At 45.4% G+C, this 22,768-nt stretch overlaps 2 protein-coding genes across 2 annotated transcripts; both read right to left on the minus strand.

Annotated features, from left to right (window-relative positions):
• Nucleotides 1–9,194: 9,194 nt before the first annotated feature.
• LOC117438682 (E3 ubiquitin-protein ligase RBBP6-like) lies at nt 9,195–10,719 on the minus strand. Its single transcript, XM_034074124.1, has 4 exons — nt 10,549–10,719; nt 9,736–9,839; nt 9,333–9,421; nt 9,195–9,249 (listed from the first exon to the last, which is right to left on the minus strand). Exons 1-4 carry the CDS (start codon nt 10,598–10,600, stop codon nt 9,195–9,197), a joined length of 300 nt encoding a protein of 99 aa, XP_033930015.1. The 5' UTR covers nt 10,601–10,719.
• A 4,449-nt stretch (nt 10,720–15,168) lies between these two features.
• LOC117438683 (E3 ubiquitin-protein ligase RBBP6-like) lies at nt 15,169–19,032 on the minus strand. The gene is made up of 4 exons (XM_034074125.1): nt 18,867–19,032; nt 17,820–17,916; nt 16,069–16,144; nt 15,169–15,195 (listed from the first exon to the last, which is right to left on the minus strand). Exons 1-4 carry the CDS (start codon nt 19,030–19,032, stop codon nt 15,169–15,171), a joined length of 366 nt encoding a protein of 121 aa, XP_033930016.1.
• Nucleotides 19,033–22,768: the final 3,736 nt, after the last annotated feature.

Below are 22,768 nucleotides of genomic sequence, written 5' to 3' on the forward strand. Positions count from 1 at the left end.
CTGAGAGCAGGGCAGCAGGGTTCAGAGGGCAGATCAAGGAGCTCTCATGGGGAGAAGCAAAGGACTGTGCCCAGCAGAGCATGTCCAGCAGCCACCTGCAGTGGAAGGCAGACACCAAGAGAGCTGCCTGAACGCAGCCTCCCCAGGCCTGGGCTGCACTTTCCCCCCACTCCCTGCCCATGGCTCTGCTGCCTGGAGCTGTCCCTGCCAGGAGCTGCTGCTCTGTGCCCAGCTCTGCTCCCTCTCAGTGCTGCCAGAGCCCATCCCATGGGCTGTGTGCTCAGCTCTGCCCTGCACACCCCTCCCGGCAGCAGGGCTCTGCCCAGGGGCATCTCTGCCTCTGCAGGAACCTCACACCTGGCACTCCATGGATCCAGCAATGGGGAATGGAGAAACATGGTCACCCCTGAGGAAGCCTTGAGAGCTTCTGGACTCTTCAGTTGGTTCCTGGTGGCAATGAGCAGAGTGCAGGGAGCTGAGGGAGGCTGGAGGGAAGTCAGCAAGAAGCAAGGTGATGGTTCAGGGCTTTAACAAACCCTTACAAGCAGGACAGAGCCCAGCAATGGAGAGCAGTTGATGTCTGTAGGTGCAGGAGGAGTAGGTGTTCCTGCAGTGTGGCTGCAGGCCCTGGACACACCAGAGGCTGTCTGAGAAGTTTCCCTGATGGGAACATGCCTCAGTGTGGCACATGGGGAATGCCCAGAGCTGGGGGGGCCTGAACACTGCTCATCTGCCCCATGAGCCGACCTTCCTGTCTCCCTCTCCTGCACTTCCCAAACTCGCCTGGAATGCAGGATCTATCCCTGAGTCTGGACAATGCAGGAACCTCCTGCAGTCAGGTGTCTGCTGCAGGGGAAGTGCAAAGCTCCTGTGAGACACTGGTGAGTGCGGGCAGAGAGTGGGGTGTGCGCAGCAGAGAGGGGGCTACAGGCAGGAAGCTGTCCCAGATGAGGTGCCCTGTCCCCACAGCATGGGATACCTTGCACCCAAGGACAACACCTTTCCTGTTGGCTCTTGCCAGCAAGTTCTCAATCCAGACCATTGGCTTTTCCCACTGCTCTCCCATGGTGCTCAGTTCTCTATCCTGATGGCATCCCCCATTCCTCTAGAAGCCTCCTTTAGATCAGCTTGATGAGGGATATTCACTCCACCTGATGAATTGACACTATAGTAGCAGCCTGCAACTACTGGAAATGTGGCTGCAGAGATGATGGAGGTTTTCTTGCTAGCAGGAAGAGAAGGAAACCTCTACAGAGTGCAGCCTGGAAGGTTCAGACTCCAGGTTAGGAAAGAGAAATGTGTGTCAAAAGGTGGACTTGTGGTGCAAGAGGTGACCCAGAGGGAGTCTGGCTCAGCCCATGGCTTTGTGTTTCAAGGCACAGACAGCCATGGGTGCAGAGATGGGACTGAAGGGACAGAAATGCCAGGGGAGAGCTGGCTGGGAAAGCAAGATGGGTGTCAGCAGCCTGAAGGGAAAGAGGTGCAGGCATGGGCCAGTGCAGGACAGCCTGCAGCAGAGATGAGGGAGGATTCTGGCAAGGCTGAAAGGCCCCAGAGAACAAAAGGTCTCTGTCCCCTGCCCTATGGCACTTGCCTCTTTCATCAAGGCCTGGGAGGAGAACTTTCATTCTCAGCATTTCAGGCTCTACTTCTCCAAGGGCTGTGCTCAGGGCTTGGCCTTTCTGCTTCATCAAACACACCAAGGGTGTTCTCAGCATCAGACACCTGCACTTTGCCTTTGTCTGCTGTAATCACAGCCTACAGGTACTTGCTTTAATGAGTCCCTGGGGCGGCTTTGTCAGGAGCAGCCCTCAGTGGGGCCCATTAATGCTGAAGGGACTTGGGGCTTTGTTTCTGACTTGGACTTCTTGAGAGGTTTCTTCAGTCTCCTCTCAGTACCTGAGGTTCATGGACTCAGCCCAAATACACCATGGGGCTCATTAAACCCTGACGAGCCATGTCTCACCCTGTGCATTTTGTCAAGTCTTCCAGATTGTCTTCCAGGGAATTTGGAGGTTTCTGAGTGCAGGGAGATTACAAAGAGCATCTGATAAAAGTGATTTGAAAGGGTTTATTTTATCACTTTTCCGTTCAGAAATTCCTGTTCCATTGCCACTGATCCCGAGTGTCTCTTCCAGAGGCTGCACAGGCAGGACAAGCAGCCCTTAAGGTCCAGCGCTGCACTGAGCACCTCGCTCCTCACCTCCCCACCCAACATTGCTCTCAGCGTCCACCTGGGACTTGCACCACTTCTCCTCACACCGGAATTCTCCATTGAATCTGGTGTCTGATGCTGCAGCTCCTGTGCACAGCTCCAGCATGGGGGGAAGCAAGGAAAAGTGTCCTACACAGTCAAATACACTCGGGCACCACGTGCCTGGTGCAAGCAGCACCTCACGGGGTCCTGTTCCTGCACAGGGTAATCTCATGAGGAAGGGTTTAGAGACACAGGTGGGTAGAAAGAGGTGGCTGTGAACATGATTGAAGAGTTGTCCAAGGTGAAACAAGGGGAACACAAAATCACAAAATGGAATTTATAAACCTTTAGAATTAGTTTTAAGCAATGTTAAGTTCAATGGCTTTGTAACAGTAGCAGTGGAAAATTACTGAGGTGCATAATACATAGAAAAAAATAGAGTACAGATAGAGAAGATCCTGGCACAAGATCAATCGTTATAGTTGATGTGGTCTTAAGAAAAACAGTCTAGAAAAACAGGACACAGGGATAAGGAGTATCTGGGAATAGCAGGTGTCCAGGATGGGCTATGGGTAAACTAACTGATAAGTAGGAGGATAGGGGGATTATTATGTCTCTGGTGCTAGTGAACCAATTAAACTGGTATGAGCATCTACTGCGCATGGTTCAAAGGCTGCCAGAAGTGATGAAGGTTGTTGGAAGAAGTAAACGCCCCTCAGAGACCACCACAGTTCTGTACACATGCGGGGAGCTTTCTGGAAAATGATGTAATCCATATGTAGCCTCATGAATATGTATGTGTGCCCAAGGGCTATATAAGGATGGCTTGTGTAGCAATAGGGAGACACACGTTAGGAGGAGTTATCCCCTGTGTCTGCTGGCACCGGAATAAAGAATACCTGCTTGTGAGCTTGAAAACTGTGTTGGCAAGTTTGTTCCTGCAGTTGTCTCCGTATCCATTTGTCACCCCAGATGGGAGCCTCTCTGCTCGGCTGCAGGACCCGCTGAGGACAGGGCTCCCCTCCACTCATTGGGGTCACTGCGGGAGCAGACAAGGACCATCTTCATCAAAGGTATTCTTTTCTTCTGTATAGTCTGTAAGGTGCAGGGGGCAGCTTGCATAAAGACTACATTGGTTATTGGGTTGGGTTGGTAAGTGTACACAAGGTTTGGAAGCCTTCTGTAAGTCAAGATAGGAAATCTCGTAGGTAAAGGTGTACACCCGGCTGCTGGCGTCCGTTTGGGATATACCCACAGGAAGCAGGTGTTCTTGTGGTTTGGGTTGTGCAAGATGCAGGGGGTGTCTCCTGGAAATGGTTTTGGATCTTGTTGTGGCTTGTGACATTAAGGATTTTGGTCTTGTGATTTTGGTATTGGTGACAGGATGTTATAACTGTGTTATTAACTGTGGTTTGTTTGATAGAATTTTAGTCTCTGTTTCAAGTGTTGTAACTGTGTGGAGTGTGTCTGTGGGATCCTTAGTGTGTGTGAGTGAGAGATTGATAATGGAAAATCAGCAGAGTGAAGAGATCATGAACAAGAGTCCTTTAGGGTGCATGTTGGCACACTGGAAAGAACTGGGAGGGTCTCCTGGGGGCTCGGGAAATAAGAAAATGTTGTCCAGCTGTTTTGAAAAATTTTGTAACCGATGGTGGCCTTTGTATACTTTGGAAGATCAGGAAAAATGGTCTAAAAATGGAACCTGAACTATAATACATTGTTACAATTAATGTTGTTTTGAGGCTGCAAGGAAAATGGCATGAAGTAATGTATGCCGATACGTTCTTCACTTGAAGAGACCACATGGAGTGACAGACGCAATGCAAAATTAATATGGCTCTGCCAGATCCCTTAATTTTGGCTTTGGAAAAGGACAGGGAAAACCTGAAAGTGAAGATGGATGGAGAGCTGTTGTTCAGCTGTGACACTGGGGAAAGATGTTTAGAGTTAAAAACAATAATCACGAAGATAGGCTGGAAAATTATCTATCACAGGTACCTGCGAGAGGAGCACCCTCTGCATCTGTCCTGTCTGATATTCATAAGGAGCAAGAGATCCCGGCACTGGCACCAAGCGGCAGATGCACATTCCGAGGTCAGAAAGGGTTAAAGCAGCAGTGCTGTTGCAGAGGCATCTGCAGCCCCTGCAGAGCAGGGTGAGCAACTGGGAGGGGAAAAAAGGAAAACCAAGGGGGAAAGGAGGGGAGCTCACACAGCTCCTGTGTTTGAGCATGGGATGGGTGCTGGGGCAGGCAGACAAGTGGGAACAGACGTTCACGGACGGGACTGAGGGGTTGTTGAATAAATGTGGACAGGAGGAAGCATGGAGAGCGTATAGGAATCGGGAACAGGTAGGAAAGGCAAAGCTGGGTCGTGCTATAGCCACAGCTGCGGTGGTTGCTTTGAAACTGGGGGGGGAGAGTTCGGACGCTGGAAGTGAGACTTCCGGGGGGGGGGGGGGGGGGGTAGTGCCATGGTGTGGCTGCAGTGACTGAATTGGAACCAGACTGACAGGGACCTGGGGAATCTACCCTGGCAGATTAAATCAAAAGTAGGAACTAGAGGACATAAAGTGGAATTTTAGTGGATAGAGGAGCAACTTATTCAGTGTTAAATCTGAGAGAAAAGAAGAATTTGTTACAGATGTGGGAGCTGCTGGGCACCAAGAAAAAGAGAAAAACAACCAACCAACCACAAAGGACCCGAGGCATCTTTCTGAAACCCTTAAAGTACAAATTGGGAAAACAAACAGGAATGCATAAATTTTTATGCATGCCAAATTCTCTAAAATCTTGATTAGGGTGAGAAGCAACATTTAAAGAAGGCAAAATGGAATTTAGAGTTAAAAACAAACAGTTAATTGCAGTTTTGAGTTTATCTTTAATTCAACAGAAAAGCAAACATGAGAACCTCCCTGAAATAGAAGAAATTCTTAATCAGGTGTATCTGGGAGTATGGGCATCTGAAGCTCCAGGTAAGGTGAAAAATGCTTTGCCTGTTAAAGTGGAAATAAAAAGGGAGGTCTGCCCAAGTAGAATAAAACAATATCCCTGAGAATTAGAAGATCAAAGGGAATTTAAAAAAAAAAGTCATTGATAAATTTTAAAATATATATTATTAATTGAATGTGAATTGGAATATAATATTCTGGACAGTAAAGAAATAGGATGATAAAAGTTGCAGACTGGTTCAAGATCTCAGAGCAGTCAACAAAACTGCAGAGGATATTTGTCCAGTAGTAGCTAATCTGTATGATTTATTGACTAAATTGAACTATAATCAGAAATGTTTTGCCATCCTGGATTTAAAGGATGCTTTCTTTTGCTTACCATTGGCCAAAGAAAGACAAACTTTATTTGATTTTGAATGGGAAAATCCTGACACAGGAAGGGAAACTCAATTAACTTGGATGGTATTACCTAAAGGGTTTAAAACAGTCCAGCAATTTCTGGAAATCAGCACAAGAACTAGGATCATGGAAGCCACTGCTCAGATGGGGACTCTGTTACAATATGGGGATGACCTATTAATTGCTACAGAAACAAAGGAAGAATGTGGACAGTGGACAGTGGAATCATTAACTTTTCTGGACTGAATGGTTATTGGGTATCCAGACAAAAGGCCCAACTAATCCAAACCCTAGTTTCCTACCTAGGATATGAAATAACAGGAGGACAGAGAGAACTTGGAGCTGCTGGAAAAGAAGCATCTGTCAGACTCCACGACCATCAACCGGCAAGGAGCTCCGGACATTACTGGGAATGACTGGATGGTGCAGACTTTGGATCCATGTTTACGGTGTTCTGGTAAGACTACTATATGAACTGTTGAAGGGAAACCCTCTCTCTTTAGAATGGACTAATTCAGCAGAGGGGCTTTGAGAAACTTAAAACCAGAGCTAATGAGAGCTGCAGCTCTGTGACTTCCGGATGGAACTAAATCCTTTTGGCTCTATTCCTATGAAGAACAGGGAATAGCTCTGGAGGTCCTTGCTCGAAAACCAGGACCCTACAGAAGGGCAGTGATGTGTTTTTCACAACAGCTGCATGAAGCGAGCAAAGGATGGCCCAGATGCCCAAGGGCTGTGGCAGCCGTTGTCATGAATATTGAAGAAGCTCCAAATTCACCTTGGGACAAAATTACTGTGCTAATGTCCCATGTTGTGTCAGCAGTCCTGGAGCAGAAAGGAGCCCACTGGTTATCTCCTTCATGTGTTTTAAATACCAGGCCACCCTTGCGGAACAAGATGATATAGAAACTGTGGTCACTTATTGATACAATTTTAGAATCATAGGTTAGGGTTGGAAAGGACCTTAAGATCATCCAGTTCCAACCCCCCTGCCATGGGCAGGAACATCTCACATTAAAGTATACCATGTTAGGCTTTGTCCAAACTGGCCTTGAACAGTGCCAGGGATGGAGCATTCACAACCTCCATGGGCAACCCATTCCAGTGCCTCAGCACCCTCACAGTAAGGAATTTTTTCCTTATATCCAGTCTAAATCTCCCCTGTTGAAGTTTTAACCCATTACCCCTTCCCTGTCACTACAGTCCCTAATGAAGAGTCGTCCCTCCCCAGCATCCCTGTAGGCCCCCTTCAGATACCGGAAGGCTACTCTGAGGTCTCCATGCAGCCTTCTCTTCCCCAGGCTGAACAGCCCCAACTTTCTCAGCCTGTGTTCATACAGGAGCTGCTCCAGCCCCTGATCATCCTCGTGGCCTCCTCTGGACTAGTTCCAACAGTTCCATGTCCTTTTTATGTTGAGGACACCAGAACTGCACACAATGCTGCAGGGGAGCTCTCACGAGAGCAGAATAGAGGGGCAGGATCACCTCCTTTGACCTGCTGGTCACGCTCCTTTGGATGCAGCCCAGGACACAGTTGCTTTCTGGGCTGCGAGCGCAGAAAGAGTCCTGTAGGGAGCATTTTGTCACATTGGGAAGAACTGAGAGGGTTTCCTGGGGGCTCGGTAAATGAGAAAATGTTGATAAAATGTTGTAACCAATGGCGACCTTTGTATAGTTTGGAAGATCAGGAAAAATGGCCTAAAAATGGAACTTTGAATTATGGTACATTGTTATAATTAACGTTGGTTTTGAGCTGGCAAGGAAAATGGGATGAAGTAATGTGTGCAGATATGGTTTTCACTTTAAGAAACCATCCCAAGTGACAGCCGGAATGAGAAATTAATATATCTCCACCTGATCCCTTAATTTTGGCTTTGGAAAGGAACAGGGAAGAACTGAAAGGTGACCTGGAGAGATGTTGTTCAGGTTGTGATACTGGGGAAAGATGTTTAAAGTTAAGGAAAACCAAAGGGGGAAAGGAGGGGAGATCGGCAGCTCCTGTGTTTGAGTGTGGGATGGGTGCTGGGGAGGCAGAAGTGGAGGGATGTGGGGCGGAGGTGGGGGAGTGGGTTCTTCTCCTGTGGGACCGGATCGGTGTGCACTGTGGGGAGTTTGGACTTGGAAGTGAGACTGCCCTGGGGGCAGTGCCATGGGGTGGCTCTGGCAGCAGAATTGGAACTAGACTGACGGGGACGTGGGGAATCTACCCCAGCAGATCCACTGGTTAAATAGAAACTAGGGACTAGAGGAAATAAAGTGGAATTTAGTGGATACAGGAGCAACTTATTTGGCATTAAATCAGAGGGGAATGAATTTGTTACAGATGTGGGAGCTGCTGGCACCAAGAGAAAAAAAAGGGCATTCTTTCTGAAACCCTTAAAGTACAAATTCAGAAAACAAATGGGAATGCAGAAATTGTTATGAACGTGAAATTCTCCAAAATTTTTATTAGGGAGAGAAGCAACATTTAAAGAAGGTAAACTGGAATTAAGAATTGTATGATCCAGAGTAGGAGCCACTGCAGGAAGGACCCGATCTTGACTTGGAGCAGGTATGCGACCTCCTAAAGTAAGATGAAGTACGACAGTGAGACTTGGATCTTAAAACAAACACAACACACACACACACAAATGGAAGTTAATTCAAAACCATCATTCTCTCTATATTTTTTCCTCCCAAGCTTGGTTTGGGTTTTCTTCTCTTTCAGCTGCCCACATAATGCTGCTGCAAACTGAAGAGATAACATAGTTCAATCATTTGCTGCCCGAACATGGACCCTGTGCCGTGCTTCCTGCTGATCCAGGAGTCTCTGGGACCTTCACGCCAGGGTTGGGCATTTCCCAGAAAGGAACCACAGATCCCAGACCAACTCGGGACCTTGGTAAGACCCTGATTTTATTTCTTTCAAAAGGCTTCTTTTTGGTAACTTGTCCACGTGAGTCACAGGGGATGCCCTGCGCAGTTGGTAAGGATTTGTTTCCTTGTCTGGACATTGTATTGGGATGGAGGTCAGGACCACTGCCTCCAAAGGGAGGATTTTGAAGAAATCCCCATTGGGTTGCATTTTGTAGGGTGGGTTTGGATGCAGATGGGAAGAGAGCTCTAGCCCCATCATGAGGTGAATAACAAAAGGGGCTCTCCGAGGTACACAAGCTCCTTACACCAGCGAGCAGGGGTGGAGGTGACTATCAAGGTGTCTTTTTCTGGGTCAGATTAATGAGCCTAGAAAGAGTTAGCCGGGCCCTTTAGGGAAGATCCTGAAAAAGTAACTAAAGTGATGGAGACGATTATTAGAACACCAGATCCAGACTGGAATGATTTACAGGTAGTCCTGGATACTTTGGTAAATAAAGTACAGTGCTGGCAAAAGCAAGGGAGGAGGCAGAAAAGATCCATATGTAGGGGGCACAGGGCAGTGTCAGTAGACAACCACTTTCCCTCTGCAGACCCTCCATGAGATCCAAATCATCTACCTGAGCAGGATCTATTAACCAAATACCAGCGGTTGGTTTTGTTTGGAATGAAACAGAAGGATACAGGTAAGGACCCTGAAAAAGGTGCAGCACAGTTATACGTTATCTTATATCTCATACATTACAGCCTAGGTTACAAGTAACTATATATTGAATTTCCATGGCATACTTACAGTTCACAGCTTGTTCTGGCACCTGGGCAGTGCATGGTACTGTCTGTTCTCGGAGGACCTTTTGGAGAGGGGAGAATCAAAAAAGCCCATTCAGCTTATCTGAAGGTAATTGTTTAAGAGAAATTCTAAAGCTGTCATTACTTACCACCTGTGGGTACTGATGGTTGCTGCTGGATCTCCTTACGGAGCCTTTTTGTGTAGCCAACACCATTTTTGAAGTTGTTCACAGCCTAGAGGCAGAGGAACATGTTATAAAGGTAACCTGAAACTTCAGCACATACACCAACAAAAGCCTCCACATGTATGTAAATACTTGAGCGTTAACACCAAACTTGAAAGTGAGGTGATTGTGTTAAACACATGTGTGTCCTGAATTTGCCACATTGTCTCTAAAGAGCTGTCAGAGATAATGTGTTTGAAAAGTAAATTTAGCCTTATTCAATTTAGCCTTGCTTAAGGCTAAATTAATATTACAGTAATCTTGTCTTCTCTCTCAGCTCCTTACGAGCTCTTTGTCCAATTGATGTAAAAGTCATCACACTACCTGGCGTAGGCTCTTGTTGGCAACTAAACCATCAGGAGGAACGTCTGTCCGGTGACACGCTGGGCATGTATATTCCTCAGTCTCCAGCAATGCCGTTCTAATACCTGTGCATAATTAGCATAATCACAATGCAATAGTTTTTAGCCAAACTAAGGAAAGCTGTTCGGTTCTAATCAAAACACGTATATGATTCATGGGTGAATGTGGTCTCGAGCGTACAGCATGAAGCTGCAGATGTTCAAGTGTCAACAATTTCTAGTCTGCAGCAAATAGTTACACAGTTTTGACATTTTGCTGTTGTAATATTTGGAGTGTCGGATGTGTCTTCCTGATTCAACTCATCCTTTTTCCACTGTCCGTGACAGCAAAAAGTCATTGACCCCAAAGTTAAGGAACAAAGCACATCTCAAAAAAAAGCATTGGTAGGTCTGAGTTCTGAAGGTTTGAACCAGCTCTCCCGTGGAGAAGAATGTGGATTTAATGCCTAACTATCCATTTGTTGCAGACCACAGCCAGTCACCAGAGATGGCTGTATAATTTTGTATGAGAGAAAGGGCTGTGGACAAACATTTGGTACCTAATACTGTAATCAAATGCACAGTTAGACACTCCTCTGCATGCAAAGAGGACATAACTGGATCTGTAGAAAGAGAAATAAGTTTTCTGCCCCCCCTTTTTCTTTAGTCCTTTCCTAGTCAGGGTATACTTAGGCTTTAATTAGAACAGGTAACAAAGTAATTTTGTTCTCTGCTATTTTTGCTTCAGAAGATGAGATGTGATGTCTTCAATTAACAACATGGGAATAACACTTACACTCGTCACAATAACTGCTTCCACAGCAGGGAAGAACAGCTGCATCGGTCATGATGTCTTTACAAATGAGACATAACAGCTCATCTGGAACAGGACCATCAGAAGAGGAGGAGGATGGCTCCTCTGGTAAAGATGGAGGCCTTTTCCTCTTTTCTCTAGCATAAGCTTCCCTGGAGGGCATGTGGGGAAGGAAAAAGAACAAATTTAAAGATGGGTAAAGGAATACTTGTCCAAGCCTTGCGTTTTATCAGAAGAAGATACTAGATGGAATTCTTCTCACTCCACATTACCCTTCTGAACTGTAGGCACTGAGCTGAAACTACTTCTCTATAGCCATAACTCTGTAAAATAAAAACCCAGAGGGGGAGGAAATCTCAATCCAACAGCTGTTGGTTCAATTCTTGTAAGAAGCATTTGAAACATAAACCAGATGCAAAATGAGCTCTCAAAGAGAATGACTCCCTGTCAACACTACTGAAATGTTCTGCAGAAATACAGATCCTTGGTGCACTGCAACTTGAACCAACTTCCAGGGGCATGACAAGTATGAATGACCACCCTCTTTTCATGCGAGCAAGCATCACAGATTTTAAGGTTAGAATGCAATGGCTGTGCTTCCTCTCCTGTAATTACAGATGCAGTCCAACTTGGTTGCATTATCCACTCAGATGTTTATGCATGCTTTTTCTCATTCACTATTTGGTCAGTCCAATTAATCCCGTACTCATAGAATCATAGAATAGTTAGGGTTGGAAAGGATCTTAAGATCATCCAGTTCTAACCCCCCTGCCATGGGCAGGGACACCTCACACTAAACCATATCACCCAAGGCTTCATCCTGCCTGCTCTTAAACACTGCCAAGGATGGAGCATTCACCACCTCCCTGGGCAACCCATTCCAGTGCCTCACCACCCTCACAGTAAAGAATTTCTTCCTTAGATCCAGTCTAAACCTCTGCTGTTTAAGTGTCAACCCATTACCCCTTGTCCTATCATTACAGTCCCTAATGAATAGTCCCTCTCCAGCATCCCTGTACTTACGCATTAATAATGGGGATCGCATATTTTCCAGTGTTGGTCAGCATTGCACCCTTTGTGTTGGGATCTTTCACCTCTATCAGGAAACTCCTTGGAATTCCTGTGCTCCTTTTCAGTCTGGGAACAGACTCCACATTTCTGTCCTGTTAAGAAAAGAAATGCAGACATACCTCATCTTAAGACCTACACTTAAAATGACAGTTCAGTGACGACTGGAAGAAGCAAAAGCCTTGAAATCCTCTCCTTTTACCCAGCGTGGAGGTTGTTCAACCAAAGTACTTCTTTTCCTAAATGAACATGGCCAGAGTGTTCCTAAGTCACCTATTGTTCCTAAGCCAGCTTCTAAGGGAAGTGGTGGAATCACTGTCCCTGAATTCTGCAAAAACACACGTAGACGAGGGCATTAGTGACACGGTTCCTGATGGATCTGGCAGTCCTGAAGCATCAGTTGGACTTGATGCACCTCTTCCAACCTAGTTGGTTCTACGATTCTGTGAAAGGCTTAAGCAGAGTTTTGATCTGAGCCGACATTCTTTGGCTTAACAACAGGTTTCTTAAGGGTGAAATATCCCTTAGCACACGATCCACTGGGAGAAGACACACAAACCTGATCCTCCCCCAAAGCACAATTCAGAGAGAAAACTTAAGTCAGGGCTCTGGGTCAGCCACTGCAGAAACATCTATTCACCAGCTATGGATGAAGGTTGAATTCATACCTCATGTGTATACATTCAGTGACTAATGTTAAAGGGCATGCACACTCAGCCAGAGACTTGTGTCGGTAAAACACACAAATACTCAATAGATGGGGTCAACAGAAACATCTTGGTTTCATGCAAAATACTGAAAACGCCAGCTCTCATTAAAAAGAGTTAAAACAGAAACATTTCCAGTAGTACTGAAATACATAAAAATATGCATGTAAATTCACAGATGAAAAGATCTATGGACTTATTTCATGTCTGTGGCTTAGAAAAAAGAAAACATTACATTTATAATCCCGGCTTTCCCTTGAACTTTGAGGGGCTTTTCAGCATTGCCATGTAACCTCTGTATTTCACCTCAAGATAAACACTTCTTCATACGATTATTCCTGTGTTTGTTACCTGACTGCCAAGGTCAGAAATTAAACAAGGTCGGAAAGTAACACCACAAGTCCCCAAAATCTTACCCCATTTCTTGGGCAGTCCTTTCTATAGTGGCCAGGTTTTCCGCACCGAAAGCAAACATATGATGGTGGAGGTGTAGCCAAGGGCTTCTTCATGGGACTAAAAAGGTTTCAGGAAAAGAAAGGTATGCATTTGTCTCTCTTGTTAAAACAAACATCTACACAATTTTTCCATAATCATCAAAGAACTGATTTGACTTTATCAACACTTACTGGACTGGATCATATTCACAGAAAGACTGTATCATCATGGCTTTTATTTTATCTTCTTCAGAAGCACTGGCTTCAGCCAGGTTGGCAGTCTGTTTAACACAGAATTATTTGACACACACATTAGAAACACATGCAAGCTCAGCCAGCCAAAGACAACACCACTTGCTCAGTCCTGTACACAGCACCACAATACTAGCTGATGTTGCCTGAAAACAAATGCTTCTATGAAACAGTTGTCCTGAGAGTGCGCTGGGGAGACTTTGTGCTTGTAAATGATGCTTATGTGCCTGCTAGCCTACTTGAAAAGAGCCTTCTTGGGCACTCAAAACCTTAGGCTTGACATAGACTTGTGTAACCCATCCACTTTTCTTCCAAGTGAACTGAAGTGATGAGGAAAAGAAATGACACTAGCAATAGTTTTCAACTGGTTTTGAAGCTCCAGCCCATTTGAAGGAGAAGATGGTTACTGTGCATTTAATTGAGAAAGATGTCTGCAAGTTATATGTTTTACATTTTGCAGCATTAAAAAGAACACACTATGTTAGTGTCAGGTCTCTAGTTTTTGCTTGCTGAAATTCAGCATCAGACACAGAAGCACTGAAGGGAGTCTTTCTGATCCCTCAGCAAGACACAAGGCTCTCTTCAGTATAAACATGACCATCCAGTCCTGTAGGCAATCCAAACTGCATTTCCCCAGATAATATTTCACAGCACAATGCCCCTGTGCTAAGCTGGTCTGAATAAAGTGTTTAGAGCAAGTAACAGTTTTGAGCTGCTTTATGTTTTGTTCATGCGTTTCTCAAAAGGTTCAATGGGCACCACTTGGACAGTTTTTCACATTTGAGAGTAAAACTTCACATGGGTTTACAGAACCAAGGCCACATGCAGGGACAGCCAAAGGCACAACATTTAATTTCTTCACTGAGAGAGGGAAGATGCTGCCGGTGGGAAGACCTCTCGTTCTTAGCAATGAACTCCTGTCTCTCTTCTCAGCAGAAAGAACTAGCTCCCATCTTTTGCATTGACTTGGCTAACTCTATGCTTTTGCACAAAGTGCAGTCATTAGTGTCTTGCTGAAGTTACAGTGTTGAGCCAAATGAGCACGCAGTTCCATCCCAAAACAGGCCACTGCAACATCTTCAGCTGGTCACATCTAGTACACTGTAGATACACACTGGTATAGTCCTCTAAACAATCAAGTACACAATTTACACAGCTGACACAGTCTGCATTCAAACAAATTTGTGTTCTCCACTGTCTCGAGCCTGGAATTTGTGGGACTGTGCAGTATTCAAAGAATGCTTCTGTGCCTCTGACGACCAGAAATTCAAAACCAGCCATGCCATTGTCCAAGTTCCAGAAACACTTGTACTTCAGCTGTTGCAAACTGCCCTGAAATGTCCATAACATACAGACAATTAAATTCCTTTGTAAAAAATCTGTTAGATTCCAACACAAAATTAATGAAACATAGGAAAAACAGTAAAAGCTTCTGAAGTACTGCTGCTTTATTTCCTGAAGATGAGTAACGCTGCAACATTGTGTTGGTGCTGAGAAGGCACTCCCCTTCTGTCTTCCCAAATTGGCCAGTACTCTTGAGAGTACAGCATCAAATTATACATACTTCTTAAGGTTAAAATAAATACTTTATTAAAAGTTAAAGTTTTGTTCACATGACAACAGTTATCCATCTATAGACTGCAAGTAAGGCTTAAAATTATGAAGGAAACACTTATTCTTAAGTATTTTACAATACATATATATACACACCTTTGAAAGCTGGGCCAGAGAATTAGATGCAGAAGACTCACCATTCGTTTGTGCAGCAAAAAATAAACGCATATTCAAGTTCTAGAATCAAAACATAGCAAGAGTTAACCCCTACTGCAGTCTGAAAATCTGCACTATACCCACTGCGTGTCACTGAAAGAGGCATTTCCAACCTACTGTAATTTGTATTTGCTCAGAATAAAGTCCCAACCTGTGACAGCTGAAAAGTGCCTTTGTGCTTAATGAGACGAAACTAAATTAACCAGCTGGCTGGAGATGGACTTACTGCTCCAGAATATCTCAGAGAGGGGCCCTTGTGAAAAATGCTCAAGTTTATTGGAGAAGGAAGCATCACTACAGGAATCTTACTTGCAGTGTAGTTTGCAAATTAATCGGTTAATGTCTCATCACTTAAACATGCATTTATACAGTTATGCTTTGATGAACACAGTAGCTGCCTGTCAAGAAAAAAAGCAGCCCTGAAACATGTGCTCTGCCCTTCTTCTCAAGAACTGCAAAGATGCCAAATTCACTATACCCCACCAAACCCAAACACCAATCTGAACCATCAGCCACAAAAGTAACCTGCCAATTTGTCTATAAAAAAAGAAACTGCTCAAATTATTAAAAAAAAAAAGAAAAAGAAAAAGGTGTTTACTATGACAGAGTAGCCTATAAAAATGGAGAAAAAAAGATCTTGTATTTTTATAGACCACAGGACAAACTATCCAAATTAGTTTGGGAACTGTGAGAATTTTTATTGTTCTTCTGTCAGAGCAAACCCAGTCTTTCATGGTGATGAGAGCATGGATTCAAAGCACAGTCATGGCAGTTTTTTCTCCACTGCAAACACACTCCTCCCTCCCAGCTGCCTACGCCAATAGCTTGCCACAATTAAGTCCTCAGGCCCCAGTTAGGAATGGGCCACAGTGTTTGCAGAGAGCTACTACTGACGTGTAGCTTTTACAAAAAGCACAGAAGAGGCTGTGCAAACTCACAACATTACTAGCTATAGGCAGACAGAGCTCGAACATGGCACCAAGTTCAATTGTGCACACCTGGAACCTGCGTGAACTAAAGATGATCGGGCACTATCTGCACAACACAGTCACACAGGACATATTCTAGCATATGCAATAGGAAATACCATGCATTACTAGGCATAAATCCCAGCATTCACATCAGAACTGGGCAAATTGATGGCGTGACTCAGTTTTCACTATGATGAAACAGTACATTTGAATGACAATCTGTACTATGTTTTACTGGGAGATACATGAAGTTAATGTTTGGAAAATTAATACAAGGCTACATAGTTTAGAATTCAGTGCAGTGTGCAGAAAAAAAGGTGAGATTGGGTTTTTACGTACTGCTTCTGATGTTCTGCTCACTGGCTCAGTTCGACTTCTAGGAGGAGACAGAAAGGTGATCAGAACTTAAAGCACTTGTACCCAACAGAAAGCACCAAAAATCAATTATAAAACCCAAACATCACAACATTACGTTCTGATAGTCTACTGAATATGGACATTTATTTGTATACACAAACTGTTATCTCTTGGTCATTCAGCGCAACTAAGAAAACCTCCAAAATCCCATTTCTACTTTGTCCTAAGTCAGACTTACAGATACAAAACACACCTGTGCAAGAGAAAGCACTCATATTTTCTCTGCCACCTAAGTATCAAATATATCAAGTCTGTACTACAGTTTTGTGTTCCTAAATAATCAACCCTCAAACTATGAAGGTAACTTCAGGCAATCTGTACATCCCTACTATTACAAACAGGTGTCACCTACAGTACTTTAGTTTCTATGGCAGAACAGTGATAGCCCCAACACTTCAAAAGCCAAGTTTACTTCAGTGAAAGAAAAAAGTCAGTCATCTGACAAGGAACTAACAAAACTGTCAGCAGCTTAGCCTTTAGAACAGTGTTTCCTTGTGGAAGCCCAAGCACTGTGCTCAGGTATCTACCGTACTTAGCCGTGAAAGTGTAAAAGTACTAGCCATGTTACATACGCTGTACTGACTAAAACTAGTAGTAGAAATGTCACCTGAAAGAAGCTGCTCCTGGGATTTTGTGTGACTGAGGAGCCCTGCGACAAAAAAAAATAAATAAAGTCTTAATTTCCAGAATTTGTTTTACGATAATGCTGCAGCATTTTAAGAAATACTTATTCCATCTGAAACCTTGCTGCGATTCCACGTACTCACTGACCAAACATTAAGCACTCTACCCCCTGTTTCTGCAATGTTTCCAGCTGAAGGAATAGAAAGCTGATCTGCCCCATCAATTTTCAATGCTAGAAGAGCAGTGCCATTCTTTCCTCAGCCCCACATACAGGTAAAACAGCATCAGGAGGATAGCCACCAACTGCTGGTAATGTGCTAAGTTGCTTACTAAGCTTCAGGTTTGGAAAGGATTAACTACTCCTTCACTGTACTTGCACAAGAGGCAATACACTTTATGACACTGCTCTTTTCCTCTTGCCCAAAACAGACCCTGACTTTAGGAAACTAATAGGAATCACTTTTGAATGGAACTTCTTGTTTGCATGGTTTGCCAGCTGGCAAACGTCAGTCTTTCCCGCATAGCCAGTATGCAAGCCCCAGCCATTTGGGGCATAAGAATACCTGACATATCCTGTTCCTCTCCCCCAGATACAAGAAAAAGTCAAACACTAAGAATCAGACTCTTCTGAGACAGGAGCAAATTTTAAGTTTACACTACACTGCAGAACTGTCTTCTCTCTAAAAGCCATAAAAGCAAACACATTTAACAAGGAATCTCTCCACGCAGACAAAACAGGATCTACAACTTGGCTCTCAGAAAAATTAACCCAACAACCAACCCCATAGAATCATTTTAAAAGGTTCTATTGTTGCAGTTTGAACCCCATATCCCAGCAGGCCTAAAAACATAAGTCTGCTTCAGGACCAATACAGGAAAATCCACCCAGTGACAACAAAAATTAACAGAAGCTTTAACAAGAAAGATACAATCTGAATGTCTCATATGCGCTGGAACAGTTCACACACTGAAACCAACAGCAAAGAATGCAATGCTGTGTGGACACTTACGTAACATCCGTTTTGCTGGTAGCTTTAACTCCTCCAGCAGGGATTCTTTTAACAATTACCAATGAGTTTTTAGGAATCAGGGCATCTTCTGTGTATTCTGAAACCAACAGAAATACAGGAAAAGATATTCAAAAGGGCATGTACATCATGAACTACACAGCACTTCAGAGAAGGCCTTTACAGGTACAGAAGCCAAATCTTATATATAACATCGTGCTTTCATTGTCTGAACACACTAACAGTACCTTTCAAGACATTTTCAGGTTTGATAACCAAACACCACCAGCTAAATCTTTTTCCTTTCTTAAAAAGTTTGAATGCCAACAGCAAAATGGTCTCAGAGGTCACTACAGGACAGCCGGCTAATACAGGGGTTGCATTCCTGAACTAACTGAAGTTGCTTTTGCTTCTATTAGGCTACAAAACCAATAGATCTCTGGAGATACACAAACCACTCCAAAGTCTCATCTGCTCAGTGCTTTACATGTGCTTGATCAAGTCTGATGCTAAGACTAGATCCAACCACACCTAGGCTCTCTCAGGAGTTTAAAAAGCCAGGGGGTGGGTGCACTCTGAACTTTGTGTCTCGGTGGGAGGGTCTCCTCTCTTTCATCTTCAGTTTCTATGCACATCATTTTAGCTTGATTCTACCTTGATTTTCTTTTTCTACATTCCATTAGACATAAACCATTGACCAAGCTTGAGACTAAGGCTAGATCTAGCTTCACCTAGGCTCCCCTCAGGGGTTTACAAAGCTCAGGGCTCTATTCTGGACACTGTAAATCAGTGTGCACATTTGACAAACTGGTGTAGCCAGCAGGATGCCAAATCAGATTTCATGACACCACCCCACTTAGTCTCTGGCACTGCTTACCCTCTTGGTGCTCCTGCCACCTGGCGGGATGGGCCCCAGGCTCACTCATGCTATGTGGGGATGAGCCATCAAAGGCAGAATGCAGCTTCTGCTGGCTGCGGCCATCATGGGGTGCTCTGCAACGTCACCAGCCAGGACATGCCCAAAGCCCTGCCCCTGCTGCGCACACGTACCTTCTTTGGTCTGGGCATTGCTGATCTGCAGATCACAGTTGGCTGCCTTCAGCTTCTCCTTGCGCATGATCTTGCACTTGAGGTCGCAAAGGGAGATGTCGAAGCCACTGAAGGTGACTGTATCATAGTCCAGCTTGGAGAAGAACTTGTAGTGGATGCAAGACATGGTCGGGGCCAGGCAGTGCCTGCTCCACTACCGTGTCTAGCTCAGCAAATGACAGATAGAGGCCTTGCAGCCTCTATGAAGGTGAGAGCACGTGGCAAAGCCCACCGAGGGCGCTGGGGTGAGCAGCACAGGCTGAGCTTGTGCTGGCCAACGGCATTCAGAGGCTGCAGCACTCTGCCACAGCCAGGCCCTGAGATATCAGGCAGCCTTGGCTGACAGAGCCTCATGCCTCCATCCTGGCTTAGTGAGGCCCTGGCTTTGCCACCTTAACTACTCCAGGCTACGGTGCTCAGCAAGTGAGCTGTGCCGTGATGTTGGAACCAGCCCCAGTCCTCCTCAGAGCCCAGGGGAGGAGAGCTCCCTGAAGCCCCAGCCTGGCCTCAGTGTCCTCTCCCGCATGCAGCACTCTGAGGATCGACCAACCAACCTCTATGGTGACTCAAGCACCTCTGCCCCAGCCTTCACCAGGTGCCACAACACAGTGCACCCGGGTGACCCAGCGCATTGTGACAAAAGGCTTGTATCACGTGCAGTTCCGAGCACCCCAAAGGGGGGGACCCATCACACCTGGGCCTGTCACTGCCCTGAGCTGCTCCTGTCCCTGCTGTCTCCCCAGCCTGACCTCACACAGTGACCATCCTCTCATCCCCCGTGCCCGTGCCACAGAGCCAGCAAAGGGAGGGGACTGAACAAGCTGTTTGAGGGCATCTTAAAGAATCACAGACTTCAGTCAAAGCAGCCAATGACCATTTATGTTTATTGCCATTAACCAATGGATTTTCCCACTGTCACACATCCACAGTTGCTTCAACTCTGGAGAAAAGGACTAAAAAGTAACAAATGTGCCACCAGCATTGGGAGAGGCTCCAGGTTAGAATCAGTATCTCTTCTGAGCCCCTCACTCCCAACTACTGATAGCTACAGGAAAAAGTGTTGCAGCCCTCTGGCAGAATGTAGCTCTAAATTCCCCCTCTCTGTAACAGCTTTTGTATCACACTTAGGGGTTGCAGAACTAGAACAAGCTACTGCAAATACCTGAAGGCAGTTCGAAAAAGCCATTCCTGAAAGCACAAACAGCGTTACAGCCCTACAGGAAGAAACCAAATCATTATCACAAATGGTAATATGGGGTCAATTAGCTCTAGATCACCTTTTAGAACTACTGGACAGAGCATGCACATTACAGATTATGTGCATTGCTGACTAACAGCCACTGGGGGTTTTATGTGAATCAGTACCACAAAAACAAAACTGACAGAAACAAGATAAAGACTCATTTAAAAATATGACATGAAGTAAGGCAGGGATTTCCACTAAATCTATTTGGGTGGCAAACTTCCTGACCCCCAGACAAAGGTAGAGGACTGTGAACTAAAAGGCGCTGAGGTGTCATACTCCCTCTCTTGTTCTGCTTTCTAACGATGTATGTCTGTTCTCACTGTTGTGTGACCTTATGAACTCAACTCAGGCCTTGAACAGTGAACAGTACAGTGTGACCCTGATGGTCAAAAGAAAAGGAGGGACTGTCAGGAAAATCTCTTTCCCTAACTATTGTAGCAATTGGTCTTTAGAGTATGAAGCTGTACGAACTTTCTTCAAGTCCATATAGTTGACACTGTAAACTGCATAGCTGTGGTTCAGTCAGCACAACTAAAGAACACCAGCTCACTGCAAGGGGGAGAAGAACAGCCCCAGCTCTGAAGAAGAAAGGATACCTCTGCACTACCCAGAACAGAGCAGCAGCACAGCCCCTCTGACATCTCACTGAAACTCTCCCGTCACCTTGCAGCAGAGATAAGGTACGGCAGCAAGACCAGCTGCAGGGATGTCTTGCTCAAGAAAGAAGCAGATGGATGACAACGCCACACAATTAGAGCTGCTTTGCAAAACAGCACTATATGTGTGTGTTGAGTAGGCATTGCACAAATCACTGAACACTTGAAAGGTGTAACAATCATGTGTAAGAATCAGCCTGTTTAATCTAGAGAAGAGGAGACTGAGAAGGGATTGTCATTAATGCACAGAAATATCTGAAAGACAGGTGCCAAGAGGATGGTGCCAGACTCTTTTCAGTGCTACCCAGTGACAGGACGAGGAGCAATGGCCATGAACTAAAGCACAACAAGTTTCATCTCAACATGAGGAAGAACTTCTTTACACTGAGGGTGTCAGAACACTGGAACAGGCTGCACAGGGGGGCTGAGGAGTCCCCCTCTGCGCAGACATTCCAAAACCACCCAGACACATTCCTGTGTAACTTGCTCTGGGTGGCCCTGCCTTGGCAAGGGGTTCAACTGGAAAATCTCCAGACTTCACTTCCAACCCTAACAATTCCATGACTCTGTAAAACCACATTCAGGATGCCCCAGTTTCACTGGTACACCTCATGGCCATGAACAGAGAATTACTCTGAAAATTCTATATTTTGTGTCCTAGCCTCTCTCCTTGAATAGCACATGCCAGCTCAAGAATTTTTAGACTCTTACTCCTCTCCCCATTCTGAAGGGTGTCCTCCAAGGCATTGCCCCTGGCGAGGCCCACAAAAGCCTTCTGTTCATGGGGGGACACTTTACCTCCATCATCGCACTGTCCTCCCAGGAAATGATCACTCAGGAAGGACTCTCACTGAAAACACAACTTGAATAGGACTGCTGTGGGATGTGGGTCAGGTTGGCTATGGGGACTGGGCAAGCCATTCTGTGGTGAGCCGGAGACAGCGGGGGAAGTCCAGGGTAGCCAGCTGCCAGTGCTGGGGCTCAGCAGCCTGCAGGACACACACACACATTCCCAGCTGCTCACCAGTGCTGCTGACAGATATCAGGGTTTCTTGACTTGCCACTGCTGGTCAGAAGGCTACATGCAGCAAAACATCTGGCTGCGTGACGAGGCCTAAAGCAGAAAAACACAGTTAACAAAAGCATCCCCGTGCACAAGGGAACCCTCCGGCTTCTCCCAAAAAAAAATCAACTGCATCCTTAGATGCATCATTTAAGGAGACAGAGGCTTCAGCAACAAGCACAAGAAATTCTGACTTGTGCACCTGGCCACCTATTTTCAGTGCATGTTGCAAATGCTCTAAGGCAGCTCACTACCCCCATCCAGGTTTTAGAAAACTGTGCAACTATAAACCTCCTTCACTTACACCCTGAGCTACAGAAAAGCCCTCAGAGGGCAACGGGAATGTGCTAACACCCTGATTAAGACATTCACTGCTCACTGTGCTGCTCCAGGTAGTTGCACTGGCATGAAAGGGCACATTGTACTGTGGGACAGGAAGGCAAGGGGCAAAAGGTAACACCAAACTCCTTCAACAAGCAATGCTACCACAGTCTCTGCATCCTGCAGCGTCTCTTCTGAGATCTCAAAGCCATGCTAATATGCCTCTTGGGACAGTGTGCACAAACAGCCTCTACCGGAGCACAAAACGGGATCCTTACTGGGCTCTCACTGAAGTCCCCACATCTCCAGGCTGGTGGGATATCGCCAGCACATCCACACCTTTGATGTTCAGGGTCTACTACAAAGATGGTTTCCATTCTGTCACATCCTCCGAGTTTTAACCATGGCAAAACCAGAGAACGTTCATGAAAGCACCAGCACGCAAGTACACATCCTTATCACAGACCACCTGCCCCATTACCAAAGTGAGTGATGCCGTCAGTATGCTTGCAGCTCAGGGTCTCATGATCATCAGCACCAACAAAGCCAGTTGGAATTGGAAACGGGAAGAAAACCA

This window comes from Melopsittacus undulatus, unplaced genomic scaffold (genome assembly GCF_012275295.1).
Source record: "Melopsittacus undulatus isolate bMelUnd1 unplaced genomic scaffold, bMelUnd1.mat.Z mat_scaffold_55_arrow_ctg1, whole genome shotgun sequence".
Classification (NCBI taxonomy): domain Eukaryota; kingdom Metazoa; phylum Chordata; class Aves; order Psittaciformes; family Psittaculidae; genus Melopsittacus; species Melopsittacus undulatus.

What these genes read in the sequence shown, in the direction of transcription:
- LOC117438682 (XM_034074124.1), bottom strand. Translation starts at nt 10,600, where the DNA reads ATGACCGATGCAGCTGTTCTTCCCTGCTGTGGAAGCAGTTATTGTGAC. An exon ending in CCAACAAGAGCCTACGCCAG is followed by an intron (nt 9,422 to 9,735) that starts GTAGTGTGATGA and finishes CTCTGCCTCTAG; the next exon opens with GCTGTGAACAACTTCAAAAA. An exon ending in TCAGTACCCACAGGTGGTAA is followed by an intron (nt 9,250 to 9,332) that starts GTAATGACAGCT and finishes CCTCTCCAAAAG; the next exon opens with GTCCTCCGAGAACAGACAGT.
- LOC117438683 (XM_034074125.1), bottom strand. Translation starts at nt 19,032, where the DNA reads ATGTCTTGCATCCACTACAAGTTCTTCTCCAAGCTGGACTATGATACA. An exon ending in CAATGCCCAGACCAAAGAAG is followed by an intron (nt 17,917 to 18,866) that starts GTACGTGTGCGC and finishes TGTTGGTTTCAG; the next exon opens with AATACACAGAAGATGCCCTG. An exon ending in CACCTTTTTTTCTGCACACT is followed by an intron (nt 15,196 to 16,068) that starts GCACTGAATTCT and finishes TTTTCTTGACAG; the next exon opens with GCAGCTACTGTGTTCATCAA.